Below are 13,969 nucleotides of genomic sequence, written 5' to 3'. Positions count from 1 at the left end.
GCCCTGGCCTGTCGCAAGGCATCCCTCACCTTGTCGCCGCTGCCACGGCGATTTCACAGCTGGCAGCTTCAATCTCTGTGGGCCTGCTGCTCCCTCCTCTCTGCCCTGTGATGGTTGGGAGCAGCAGGAAGGGTTCCTTCCCAGCTGGAGGGATTTGGAATGTGATGAGCATGGGTGCAGGGCCAGGCTTGGTGTGCAAGGTGGGCGATGTTGGTGCGTGGAGCCGTGTGGGTCGTGTCAGATTGTGAATCCTGGAATGGTTTGGGCTGCAGGGACCTCAAAGCTCATCCTGTCCCACACTGTCATGGGCAGGGACACCTTCCACTAGCTCAGGTTGCTCCAAAACCCATCCAACCTGGTCTGGGATACTTCCAGGGATGGAGTAGCCACAGCTTCTCTGGGCACCCTATGCCAGGGCCTCAGCACCCTCACAAAGAAGGATTTCTTCCCAATATCCCATCTGTCCCTGTCCTCTGGCAGTGGGCAGTCATTCCCTGTGTCCTGTCACTCCATGCCCTTATCCAAAATTCCTCTCCAGCTCTCTTGGAGCCTCTTTAAGCACTGAAAGGTGCTGGAAGATGCACTTTATATCCACAGACCCCAAGGGCACGGTGCAGCTAACCAGCCCCGACGGTTGCTGGGAGCACTGGGGTGGGGGTGGGATGGTTTAGCAGTCTCAGCGGAGGTGCAGAGCCTCACCTGGTGTCCCCTGTGCAGGAGCAGCAGTTGGCAGAGCTGGCAGAGGTGAGGCAGGTGCTGCAGGCTGACCTGGGCACCTCCATCCGCCGCATCGCAGACCTGCAGGTGGCCCTGGAGGGGCTGCGCGACAGCGACGACAGCGAGGACAGGTGAGGAGGGGCTGGGGGGAGCTGGGGGGAGTTGGGGGGCTCAGCTACTCTGGCTGGGGAAGGGGCAGCACTGGGCAGTGCCAGGGTCCTTTCATGTCCTCATCCTCACGTGTTTGCGCTGCCCGCGTGAGCAACGAACTTGGCGTTTTTGAAGGTTTCATGGAAAGTGCCACTCATGAAATCATTCTGGGTGGCCCAGCTTGAAGTGAGCAAAAAGGATGGGAATAGCCCCATTCGTACAGCAGCCCCTGGCAGCAGTTTGTTGGTGCCCCAGTGCTGGGTTTCATTGAGTGAAAATCCTGCTTTGATCATGGCCAGGAGATGGAGGAGGCAGTGAAACTGGGTGATTGAGTAGAGGGTTTTAGGAGGAAAAATATGAAGAAAGAGTTCCAGTGCATTTTTCAGGTGTTATTTCTCAAGTCCTTCAATTTTCCCCTCTGCCACACAGCTAAAGGGGCATCATGACAAATGGAGGCAAAACAGAGAAATGAGTTTAAAAGGAAAAAAAAAAAAAAGAAAAAGCCGAGGTGTACTTGTCACCACTTGCTCTTGCTCTGTGTGCTGATTAAACCAGGGAAGGGTGAGAGAGAAACCGCGAGCTTAGACACTCACTGCTTCCCAAAAAAAGGGTGATTTCCAATGCAGCCGATGCATCAGTGGAGGTGAGAGATGCATCGGTGGAGGTGAGAGATGCATCGGTGGAGGTGAGAAATGCTTCCTGGCAGGAACGGCAGCCCCGAGCATCACTCCCCGTTCTGCTCCCTCCTTTTGCCCCGGGCTCCCGTTTGGAGCTCCCTGACCCGAGCTGGGAGCAGGGAGGGCTCTCCAGCCCCGCTCCCTGTGGCTGTTTTGGGAATGTTCCCGGCTCAGCCCAACCCCTGCCCCGGCCACACCGGCTCTGCTGCAGTTGGGCTGGGAAGTTTGGCACCTGGAGGTGGCTTTGGGGTCCCCAGGGCCATTGCTGCCCCTCTCCCCTGGTCCTTGCAGCGTGCAGGAGTTGCTGTGCTCCAGGAGAGACACGGGAGTGATTGACGCTGTTGGGGCAGGATGGTATGAAATTACTCCAGATCAGAAGGAGAGAGAGCAGAGCTCTGATTTATTTAAAATACACTGCTCTTTTTATAGAGATCTTCGTCTAAACCAATTCTATTGGACCTAGAGTGAAAACAACTCACACCATTGCTGTGCAGTGAATGACAGTGGAAGAACTTATCTATAAACAATGTGAACAACAAGAGAGAGAAAGAATTATTTACATTCTTTTCCAACAGTTTCCCAGGCTTCTGCCTGGTTAGAAACCTTCCTTTTTCTCTCTGACTGAACTGAGAATACTCACAAGTGATGCCAGGATGATGCTGCCAAAGGACAGAGCCTGTGCCTGCTTCTGCCACGGCTCATGGGCACCAGCTGCTGCACCGAGGGGTCATGAGCCTGTGTCTGCTGCAGCTGCACGGGCAGGGCTCCCACTGGCATCCAGATGTGCTGGTGCTGTGTGCCCCATGCCCATCGACCCACTCCTGTTCCCTGGGAGCTCTGGCTCTTATCCCAAGGGATACTTCCACTCCTCTGGGCTCTCAAGATGACTTGTGGCTTTGAAGGAAAACTGAGATCATTAAGTATTTCATCCACCACACCTGGTCTGGGGGCTCCTGGTGGGTGGGCTGGGGTAGCTCCGGCTCTGGGGGAGCCCAGGGGTGCACAGGGCCCAGTGGGGTACCCAGGGTGAGCGCAGTTCCAGCCCTGGGGAAGTCCCAGGGTGTGTGGGGCTCTGTGGGGTGCCTGGGGTCACACCAGCTCTGTCACTGCAGCTCCAGCCCCAGGCAGTGCAGGGTTTTCCTGCCCATGGTCTACAGGGCACTTGCAAAAAAGCTCGAGGAAATAATGAATGGCAGCAACAATGGTGCAAGGACCAGGCTGCCTGGAAAAGTTCCTTTTCCTTTTCCCTGTGCTGGTGCCACAGACCAGCCCGAGCAGAGCCCACCAGCTGGAGCTGCTGTGGTGGAGGTGTGAAGACCACCCACTCGCCATCAGAGTGAGCCACAAGCCCTCCTGCCTGTGCCTGCAGAGCTGACAGGTCTCTCCTGTCCCCCCAGGGATGCCTGCTCCACTGCTGGCTCCGTGCTCAGCCTGGAGCCCACGGAGAGCCTCAAGTCCTGGCCGAGCTCCTCCTCGGGCTGGACGTCCCTGGCGGGTGCCAGCATGGCCGGCAGCGTTTCAGCAGCGTCCGTCGGCAGCCGCGGCGCCCAGAGCCTCAGGTGAGGGACCCCCACCCATCCCGGGCATCTTGGGGGGTGCTGAGATGGGGGGGCTTCCTCTGGGATCTCTTGGGACGTGCAGAACGGAGCTCAGAGGGACCCGTGGTGTTTAGGGTCAAAACATCAAATCAAGGGAGGCAGTCACTGCCACGCCAGGATCAGTGAAACACCAGATGAAAGTCGCTACATCAAAAACATGCTTCAAGCAGGAAAATATCCCTTGATGTATTCTCTGGAGATAATTTAAAGAGGCGATGCAGCCTATTTGAGGATTTGTATGCCATATGCTCGCTGCTGGGGGAGAGGGATGTGTTTTTGCTGTTCTAATATCAAATATGTTAATTTTTGATGGTGATGCTGATGGGCTGGGAGAGAGTTGAAGAGGGGTCCAAGCACCTGCGCAGCCCAAATGTCCCTGCTTTGCTCTGTGGGTGCTCAGGTGCCTGTCCTGAATTAGTGCCCATCAGAGGGACCACCCAGTCCAGAGAAAAACCCCATTTCTGTGTCAAAGAGAAATTTGTGTTTCACGTGTGAAACAATCACGTGGCTTGAGTTTGGGAAAGCTCTGTAAATCAGGGTCTGTGGAGGGAGGTGATGAGGATGGAGGAGGGTGTCAGGTCCCCTTGGAGGTTTGTGAGGGCAGAGATGGAGCGGGGATGGAGTCCTGGGGCAGGGAGCAGGGTGGGCTCCAGAGAGCATCCTCACCCTGGAGGAAAGGTGGAAAAGGTGCCAACCATCCAAACTCAGGGTGGGCAGGGCTGGCAGTGCCCCTGCTTGCAGCCCCTGTGATTTGGGATCCTTCCCACCCCGCTGCTTCCCCAGGGATGGTGTCTCAGGACATGCATCACTTATTTTAGAGTTTTTCTCCCCATAACCAGGGCAGGTGCCAGGCTGAGGCTGGGCACAGCTCACTGCAGCTCCCTCCTGCTCCCTGCAGGTGTGCGGGGAGATGCTCCAAGGTGACAGGACTTGTCAGAGCTGTGGAGCACAGCTTCACTGCAGACATTAGTGTTAATCTCCCTGCTCTGGTTCTGGAGAGCTCCATCCCCACGGCCCCCACCTACCTTGTGCAGGAGAATCACTGTTGTCAGAACTGATGTTCTGAAGAGCACTTCCCCTGCAGGAAACACCCTGGGGGAGCTGCAGCACTTTGGGGAGGCACAGGGCAGAGACCTGTGGGGAGATTACAGAATTTTGGAATGGTTTGGGTTAGAAGGGACCTTAAACATCCTCTCATTCCAACTCCCTGCCATGGACAGGGACACCTTCTATAGACCAGAGATGAGTAGGAGCCCTGAGAGCAGCGGGCTGAGCTCACTGGGAGCTGCACAATAAATAAAACTCTTCCTAAGTGCTGCTGAGGAGCCTTTGGTCCAAATGCCCCAACTCTGATCATCAATGAATGACAGAAGAACAGGCATTGTGGCTAATATTTTATTTCTGAGCCGAAACACCATGGGTTTATAGTAGAAGATATGCAGGCTTTCAGATTCGACATTGGGAGGAATTTCCTCATGGAAAGGGTGGTCAGGCCTTGGAAGGGGCTGCCCAGGGAGGTTTGGAGTGCCCATCCCTAAGGAAGGTGGCACTCAGTGCTCTGGGCTAGGTGACAAGGTGGGGATTGGTCACAGGTTGGACTCAATGGTTCAGGATTCCTTTCCAACCTCAGTGATTCTGGAATTTTGGGGTTTGCTGGGCTGCCCGTGGCCCTTGTAAAAAGCAAATTATCCTGAGCCCTGGCCACTGTGTGACCAGCACCCTCTGTCCTGGGGATGGGAAGGGGCAAATTGCAGGTGCTGGTGTGGGAGCTGGGTTTGGCTGCAGCTCATCCAAGATGGAAATGGAGCGAGGAGGGGATGAAATGCAAACAAACAGCAGACGAGACTGGAGGTAATAAAAATGAGATCAGGGAAACGAGCTCTTCCTTATTAAGATTCCTTTGTCTTACACAAGCTCCCAGTAATGAAAAACGAGTCCTGCTCGTGTTGGCTGCTCAGTGCCACATCTGGGGTGTTTGCTGAACAAACAGCTGCCAAGAGCCAGAGGAGAGCGAGGAGCTCTTATCACCCCGTGCTTACAGGAGGGAGAGCTTTGATTAACGTTTCCTTTAATTCTTTGCTATTTAAATGCCTGTACAAAAGGCTGGCCAGCAGAGCTAAGCCTCCATAAATATGACACAGCACAGGGTTGGAATAAATATGATTTTTTTTTTTTTTATGAAGAAGCCAATTTAAAAGTTTATGTATTTACTGTGCCCCTTTCCAGGCAGGTCAGGGTTGTGCTGTGATGGGAGGTTGTCCAGAGGTGCAGTCAGGGAGTGGATGCACAACCCAGGATCTGCCTCTCCATCCTGCATCCCACAGGATTGGGGCACACACAGCCTTGGCATCTCCCCAGGATCACCCTGACAGCAATTCCCCTCCTACTTTAGTTCACAAAACCAGGAGCCCTGGTCCCGAGGCTGCTGGGGATCCGACACATTTATTTTTAACCACGATTGTGTCAGAAGCAAATCATTACATGGGAAACTGGGAGCTCTTGTGTAGATGACGGTGTGACAAGAAAATCCTCTTCTGACAGAAATGAGGCCAGTTTCTCTTCCCTCCCTGAAATGGAGCTGTCTTGGCTTTATTTATGAGCTCCCAGGAACAGCATCCCAGCCACACTTTTGGCCCTGGTCATGTGTTGCAAAGCATGTGTAGATTTTATTGTATAAATGATTTCAACTGGTATAATTGTAATCATGCTAATTGCTATGTAATCTTCACTAATTATTGTTGTATGTCATTTGATTTGGTGTGAATGGCAGATTGCAGAGCTCTGTTGGCTTCCAGGTGCCTCCCGGGCATCTTTTGCTGGGAAAATCATCTTCCCTGAGGAGGAAGCAGGAGCAGGGCTCTGCTCAGGGCTGGAGGGGCTCATGCTCCTGCCTCCTGTGGTGTCGCCTTCCTTTGGGGCTGCCTGTGACTTCCTGGGGTGATTCTGAGCCCTGGGAATTCGTTCTGGGAATCACACAGGGATTTATGGGTGGGCAGAAGATGCCAAAGGATGGGGCGTGAATCTCTCACTCTTGTGTCCTGCCTTGTGAGGAGGATGAGGATGAGCGTGAGGATGAGGATGAGGAGCCATGAATTTGGAGGGAATTTTGGTAGGCATAAGGGAACAGTTAAAGAAACAAATTATGGAATGGTTGGGATGGGAGGAGCCTTCAAAATCATCCAGTCTCACCCCTGCCATGGGCAAGGACCCCTTCCACTATCCCAGGTTGTTCTGAGCTCTGAGTCCAACCTGGTCTTGGGGCAATTCCAGGGGTGGGGTAGCCACAGTTCCTCTGGGCAGCCTCTGCCAAGACCTCACCACCTTCCCAGGGAAGAATTTCTTCCCAATATCCCATCCAACCCTGCCTCTGGCAGTTTAATGGGCACAGAAAATAGGAAATATTGGGAGAGACAAGGATGGATGGGGCAGTCTTGGCCTTTGGCTGGAAACCAGGGCATGGAGAGTGTGAGGTTCCTGCTTGGACTCCAGGGCTCTGTGGCTCTTGCCAGCCATGGAAGCTGGAACAATCCCAATTTGCAGCTTTCACTCCATTTCAGACTCTGAAGATTTTCAGAAAAGCAGTACCTGTCCGTTATGTTGAACAGGACAGTAAATACAGCGTGTTCAGCCCTTGTTCACAGCCCATTAGTGGTTCTCACATCTCCACTCACTTTTATCTCAGCCTTAAAACCCAAATAAAAACCTTGATGCCGGTGTTTAATTTATGGAAGCCATTCATGCAGCGCACAGGTTACAATATTATTTGGAAACGTGCAGAATGAATGGAGCAATTTCTGTACAAAACCTCACCAAAGGATTACACCGGCCATTTAAGTAAGACACAATTTAGGATCCTAAAATCCAGCACTATTGAAGTGTCTCAAACTATTAATCAGCTGTGGTGCTTTGGCAGCGTCAGCACGGGACGGCCCTGAAGGGTGCAGTGATTCTGGGAGATGAAATCTCTGGTTAATTCCTTTTGTGTTGGATAATCAAATGATTTAGGCTGGTTAAATGAGCAGGGAGAGGTGGTGGGTACCAGTTCAGGGGGCACCTCCGTGCCCTGGGCTGTGCCAGCGGGCTCCAGGCAGCTGGAGCTGCCCCATTGCCCCTTCCCTTTTGCAATCACACATTTCCCAGCTCTGGAGTTTGTCTTCGGCCCATCTCGGCTTGTAAATTATTTCACGGGTCAGCAGAGCCTGGTCCGAGCGTCCCGGGATTATCCCGCCCCATTCCCATGGCAACAGCGGCATTCCCAGGGCAGGAAACCTCATTAGGGCCACGAGCAACTGGAGCACTGCTCCCTCGCAGAGATGCGTTTGTTGTTTGGGTCCTGCTGCTTTGCTCTGCCCTGTTCCTTCTTTTTCCCTCCTCCTTCCTTTCCCAAATTCACATCCCGGTAAGGCCAGACCTTGCTTCCCTCGGCTGAGCACTGATGGGGTCCCTGGGAGCGGGGACACTGCCAGCAAGCAAATGCAGGTGCTTGGAGGGGATCATAAAGTGTCCCATCAGGGGCTTAGTGACACCAGCGACCCCAAGCCCGCTGGGGACTCCCATCTCTGGGACAGGGACAGCCTGGCTGGGGCCTGGGTGTTGATCCTCGGGCTGAGCAGAGGTTGATCCCATGTGATTCCTGCTCCAGCCCCTCTTTGGGACGTGGCCCTGTCTGGCCATCCCCCCTCGCTGTGCAGGAATACCAAATTCATTTGCTGCAGGGCTCCTGGTTGAGCAGCAGCCTAGGTGAAACATGCCCAGCAATAACATTGAGATGTGTCGGGGGTGCGCTGCGAGCTGGCTTCATAAAATTTTAGTGAATAATCTTTGGCTTTGACAGAAATAAAATAAATCCTACATATTGCTGTAATCTGTCAAGAAAAAGGATATTTGGAGGTAAGTGCTGGCTTGGCAGAGCTGAAGCTGGTCACACTTCACACTCTACACCAGGAATTATCCGGGCTGGCTGACCTGGGCTTATTTGAGATAAAATCCTTGGGCATCGCCCAGCTGCTGGATGCAGCAGTGAGTTTATCCCGAGACTCCCATGGCAATGCCAGCTTTTCACTGCTCAGCCTTGTCCTTGCTGGATGACATCCCGGTCACTGGGAATCCCAGAGTCTAAACTAACCCCAGTTTCTGTTGTCCAGGCTGAGCAGAGACGCCAAGGTGAGCCAGCCTCTCTCCTCCCGGAGCGCTGCCCGGCCCGCCGAGCCTGCGGACCCGGGGAGGACAGCGAGTCCCCTGCTGGGAGCCAGAAGACGGGAATATGGCAAACCTCAGGCAGAAGAAGAGGAGGTGGAGAGCCCAAAGAAGCCCGTGGATAGGACAGGAGAGACATCCCCATCGGTGCCGCGGCGGGGCGGCTCCCCGGCTGCGGACGGGCGGTTCCCCGGCGCGGCGTCCCCGCCGGTGCCCAGCCGGAGGAGGCTCTCGGTGGCATCGGTGGCATCGGTGGCCTCGGGGCCGGTGCCCAGCTCTGCCGCCCTCTCGGAGTACGTGGAGGAGCTGCGGCGGCAGCGGGCAGCGGAGCCGGGGCCGGGGGATGCTTCTCCCCTGCCCATTTACCGCACCACCGGCGCCGCGACCCTGCGGCGCTCCAGGGCTGCCCCAGCGGCCGAGGAGCCCCCGGGGAGGCTGCAGGGGGATCAGGCAGGGGAAGGGGAAGGGGAAGGTGCCAGCCTCACCCGCTCCTCCAGCCTGCGGAGTATGGCCTCGGAGCCGGCCGAGCCGCCGCGCTCCCCAGCGCTGAAAAAGGCATCGAGATTCGGCTCCTACGACTCCCTCCTGCCGGCCCTCGACGGCTCCGGCCGCCGGCCCAGCTCCCCGGCTGCCGGGATGGAGCTGCCGCGGCTGAGCTCCTGGAGGAGCTGCCTGGAGCCCTCGCTGGAGGATGTGGAGCTGGGCAAGGAGCCGGGGGCATTTCTGAGCTCCCTGTGCGGCGATGGGCTGGGAGAGGGGAAGGGGAGCGACCCCTTCAGCTGGCGGATACCCACCCTCAACTACGAGAGGAGAACCAAGGTTGACTTCGATGACTTCGTGCCGGCCATCCGCAAGTCGCGCTCCGCCAGCAGCCTGGCCAGGGCCCGCAGGGACAGGAGGGACGGCCACCGGCCCCTCACCGTGCGCTTCGAGGACGAGGCCGTAGCGGGCAGCCCGGAGCCCAAGGGCACGGCCAAGTGCAGCCGGGAAGAGCCCGGGGACCTCTCCGACTCCTCCTCATCCTCCGGATCCCGGCGGTCCTCCCGCAGCGCCGACAGCATCAAGCGCCGGCCGCAGCCGCCGAGAGGGGCCGGGGAGGGCTCCAGCGGCAGAGCCGGCGCCCAGGGCAGCGGGCTGAGCCGCCGAGCCGAGGCCGAGGGCAAGGAGGACGATGTCAGCAGCATCATGAAGAAGTATCTGGGCAAAGACTAAGGTAACTGTGCTAGCCACCGATGGTACGGGCTCAGAGTGTGGGGGCACGTTTGGGGTGCTGATGTTGGGGAGAGGATATCTCAGGAGAGCAGGAGTCACCATGCTCCTCCTGGTGTGTCAGAGCATCCCAGGGTGTCCCTTGGGGTGTGTGGCACTGGGTCTGGTCCCCCTATGTACCTTCAGAGCTGCAGTGGGGACGCTGCTGGTGCCAGGGACAGCCCCAGAGCCCTCCACAGCACTCGCTCGAAATTCACTGGGGCTTCCCAAAACCAGCATTCCTCAGATCCCACCCCAGCACCTGGCAGACTCATCCCTCCAAGTGCTCCCTCCTCAGGGGCACAAGTTTCTTGTGGTGATTAGAAACCAGCTCAGGCTGGATGCTGGGGGTTCCCTCTCTGGAGGATGGGGCTCCCACCTGGCCCAGACATCCTTCCCCCAGTCCTCAACAGCCTCTGACACCCACTTGGATGCCATGTCTTGGATTGCAACTGACACTTGGAGAATTAAGATTTATTGCTGCAATCCAGGTTTGAAAGTGGAGTCCCTAATGAATGCGCCACAACTGTAATTAAGTGTTTAAAATAGATTAAAAAAACATTTTGTAAAACCATTGCCTTTAGAGTAACTTATTGGATGTCAAGCTGTGACCAAATTGACTAAGCCAACACACGAAGGGAGTGTGTGTTAATAAAACATTTCTTTCCAGGAAGCAAATTTGCATAATGCAACGTCCCACTTTCTGCAGGATTCGTTTCCATCGAGCGCAGCAGCTTGTGACGAGGAGCCAGTCGGGCACACAGCTCCCCTGCTCCTGGCAGAACCCCCTCACCTGAGCAGAGACTGCAAATGGCTCCACAAAACTCACGGGATGGTTCTACAAACTTGTCTTGGTCTTGGTTTCCTCATGCTCCTGCCCCGTTTCCCAGCGCCGCAGCTTTGCTCAGGGCCAGCCGCGGGGATAAGGACTTTCCTGTTCTCCTGCAGTTGATGACTTGGGAGTTGGTGCTTAAATTAAAACCCAGCGGCTGCCACAGGTGCTGAGGATGTGCCATGGACTGGGAAAGCTGCTCTGAGGGGAACTGGGGGGACACCAAACCCCTCCTTTGTCACCCAGAGCTGCAGCCCAGGTATCTCATCCCACATTGCACTGCTCAAAATTCAGCTGATCTTCCAGGATGCTCTTGGGTCTCAGTGTGACACCCAGCAACAGCAGAGCTCTGAAATTTTTATAATTCCACAGGTATTTGATGGATCCATCTGTGTTTCCATTGCTCCAGCCTGTGGGGGACACCTGGGCACATCCCAGTGGCATGCAAGGCACATGGGCAATGGGGAGTTCTATTTAATGTCTGCTTGGTTTTTACACAATAAAAAATTTGCTTCTTTGACACACAGGTCCCTTCTTGTTATTCCTTTCCCCACGGTGGGGGCAGGTCTGTGGAAGTTGTGCAGTGCAGAACTGAACACCTCCTTCCACAAAAACCTCTTTTCTCAGCCTTACCCTTCTTGCCTAGAAGAGATCCAAACTTATTCCTTGATCAGAGATTTGGGGCAAAAAGATAAAGGTCCATGCACAAATCTCTCTTCTCTATCAGGGATTTCCAAGTCATTTCCTTGGCTAGGATACTTCCACCAATTTACACATTCTCCTGGGATCCCCCGGGACAGCCACAGGGCAATGGCAGCTTGAAAGGCCAATTGGGCACTGTTCAGCATTTTGTTTTGCCTGTTGTATTCTTCACCTTCGCTTCTCATTTAAAGCAAAGCCTTGCAGCAAGCAGCTTTTCCCTTGTCAGCGATGGATGGGGAATGAGGGCTCCCAGCAGCGCTTTGCTCAGCAATTCCCAGACATTCCCGGCAGCTCCGCGGGGCCAGAGCCTGGCAGGAGGCAGCTCTGCTCAGGGTGACATTCCCTCTGCTCCCACGTGTCCCTTTCAGGATGAGTGCCTCATGCAAGAAGGCAGCAGATGAAGAAATTGCCTCTAATTAGTTTTAAATTGGTCTTTTTTAATGATTCGGCTATTTCTGGGAGGAAAAAAAGCAAGTGCTTTTCTCTTCGCAGTGAGTATTGCTCCCCAGAGGGATTTCACAGAACCAGGGAATCACAGAAGGGTTTGGGTGGGAAGGGGCCTTAAAAATCATCCAGTTCCTCCCCATGACATGGGCAGGGATAGCCTCCACTAGTCCAGGGTGCTGCAAGCCCTGTCCAACCTGGCCTTGGGCACTTCCAGGGATCCAGGGGCAGCCACAGCTTCTCTGGGCACCTGTGCCAGGGCACCACCACCCTCACAGGGAAGGATTTGCTCCCCATATCCCATCCAGCCCTGCCCTCTGGCAGTGGGAAGCCATTCCCTGGGTCCTGTCCCTCCATGCCTTGTCCCCAGTCCCTCTCCAGCTCTCCTGGAGCTCCTTTAGGCACTGGAAGGGCTCTGAGCTCTCCCTGGAGCTTCTCCTCTCCAGGTGAGCCCCCCCAGCTCCCCCAGCCTGGCTCCAGAGCAGAGGGGCTCCAGCATCGGGACCCTGGTCTGCCCCAAGCCAGCTGGTGGCATTGAGGGGAGGGACAGCAGTGGCACCTGAAGAAAGGACATTCAGGAGCAGGAATTCAGTGCTGCCCCACCTTTGCCTTCTGAAGGCTGAGGTGTCACTTCACAACTCGTTTTTAATCTCATCTCCAAACGTGACATAAATTGCCCATTATTTGTGGCTGTAGCAAAATTATTCTTTTGACACAAAGCCTTTGATTTGGAATTACTACAGTGTTGGGCTGGCTGGAAATTAAGCCGTTCCTATTTCAACTTGTGGGAGAAAAGCAGATTTGTGTGTAATACGCTGACTTCTTTCTTTTCCTTTTGCTTTGCAGGACACAAAGGAAATTGCTCTGTCACTTGGAATGGCTGTGCACATCCTTTAATGACAAACCAGGACAAAACGATGCTTGGCCTGGAGCGTTTCAGGCTGAGTCCAGAGAATTGTTTGCCCTTGGAGCAGCCAGAGAGCAAAGCTCATGGATGGTGAGACCGAGCCATCCATCAGCTCTGGCCGGTGGAAAATACAACGTGTGCACAGCACAGGAGGGAAAGCTCTGGTTCCTGCTCCCCCCGGGGTGCTCAGGAGACACAAAACTGATGGCTGAGCCAGCCAGGAGCAGGACCACGGCCATTTATAGCCTGGAGTGGGAGGACAGGAGTTATTCCCATTGCTCCTGTGCTTTAGCACATTCGCCTGCTTTCAGCACAGGAGCTTTGCCCTGTGCTGCTGGCAGGGATGGAGGCTGTGGGGAGGGAAGTGTGGAGGCTCCATGTCAGCTCTGGAGAAGGGAGAGGGCTGCCAGTCGGCTGGGATGCTTCACCCGAGTGCAGCTGGGAGCTGGGGTCGGCAGGAATGGGAGGGTAACACCCCTGGAGCCCTGCACCCCTGTGCCCACATCCCTCCCTCTCCAGGAGGGGCAGACCCTGGCACAGGGAAATGTCTGCAAAAGCACCAAGCAACGAGACTGCCAAGGCTCTAATTAGCATAATTAAAGGGTGCTCTTTTCTCCCACTGGCTGTGCCTGTGGAAAGCCTTCCTCAGAGGAGTGATCTCTGTGAGAGCTCCTTCTTTGCACCATGCCCATCGCCCAGGACTGTGTCCAGGGCCATCCTGCAGCACCCCTGGAGCTTTCCTGCTGGCAGATCTTCCTCTGGCCCATCACATCTGTCCCTCATGGAGAATCCAGCAGCAGTGCAGGTGAGCTGGGCAGGCTCAGCTGTGATTCCCAGTCCCTGCTGAGGTGGGTACCAGGGCTGGAGACCTCCCTGGTCTCCCCATCACCCCCCTGAACCACAGCACTTTGCAGGAGCTGGGCATCAAGGAGATCACAGAATTCCTGAGTTGGAAGGGACCCACAGGGATCATGGATCCAACTCCTGGTCCTGCACCAGACCACCCTGAGAATCCCACCACGTGCCTGAAGTGCTCTGTGGCCTTCTCCAAAGCTCTCAGAGCAATCAGGGGACTCCATTTACTGCACTTTCAAACGATTAGCTGGGTCTGTGAGCCTCTTTTCCAACAAATAAACTGTTTTTCCCAGCACCTGTATCTGTGAACGCTTGGCTTTGACTCCTAACTCTGCTCAGGGGGATGGGAAGCAGCAAGAGCTGCACATCCTCAGCTGCTAGAGCAGCCAGGGATGTCCTGATGGGTTGGTGGCTCTGGCAGAAGGATGGGGACGTGGGACCCCCAGCTCTCCTGCACCGTGTTCAGCTCCTGCCCACGCTGACAAGATTCAATTTCACGGCACTTGGACGCAGTGAGTTCATTCCCGATTGCTGCCATGCACGGAGCCTCTCTGCCATTAAATGTGTCCCTTCCAAAAGGGAGACAGAATTGAAATTATTCTTCCTTGGCTGGCTCAGCAGGTGTGCAGCCTCCCCTGCCCTG

General features: G+C 55.2%; 1 protein-coding gene across 3 annotated transcripts in view; it reads left to right on the top strand.

Annotated features, from left to right (window-relative positions):
• MYO18B (myosin XVIIIB) overlaps positions 1-13,618 on the top strand; it is a 62,634-nt gene extending 49,016 nt beyond the window's left edge. For 2 of the 3 annotated variants that reach the window (XM_085593190.1, XM_021544591.4), the window contains exons 40-43: positions 718-848; positions 2,942-3,103; positions 8,287-9,551; positions 10,296-13,618. In XM_085593190.1, the coding sequence (XP_085449316.1) occupies positions 718-848; positions 2,942-3,103; positions 8,287-9,550 (1,557 nt within the window). In that variant the 3' untranslated portion in view covers position 9,551; positions 10,296-13,618. Of the gene's footprint in view, positions 1-717; positions 849-2,941; positions 3,104-8,286; positions 9,552-10,256 lie in introns of all 3 variants that reach the window. The other variant, XM_085593189.1, reaches the window with a different exon arrangement.
• Positions 13,619-13,969: the final 351 nt, after the last annotated feature.

This window comes from Lonchura striata, chromosome 15 (assembly GCF_050655825.1).
Source record: "Lonchura striata isolate lonStrDom1 chromosome 15, ASM5065582v1, whole genome shotgun sequence".
Lineage (NCBI taxonomy): Eukaryota > Metazoa > Chordata > Aves > Passeriformes > Estrildidae > Lonchura > Lonchura striata.
This window is presented reverse-complemented; position numbering and strand designations above follow the sequence as displayed.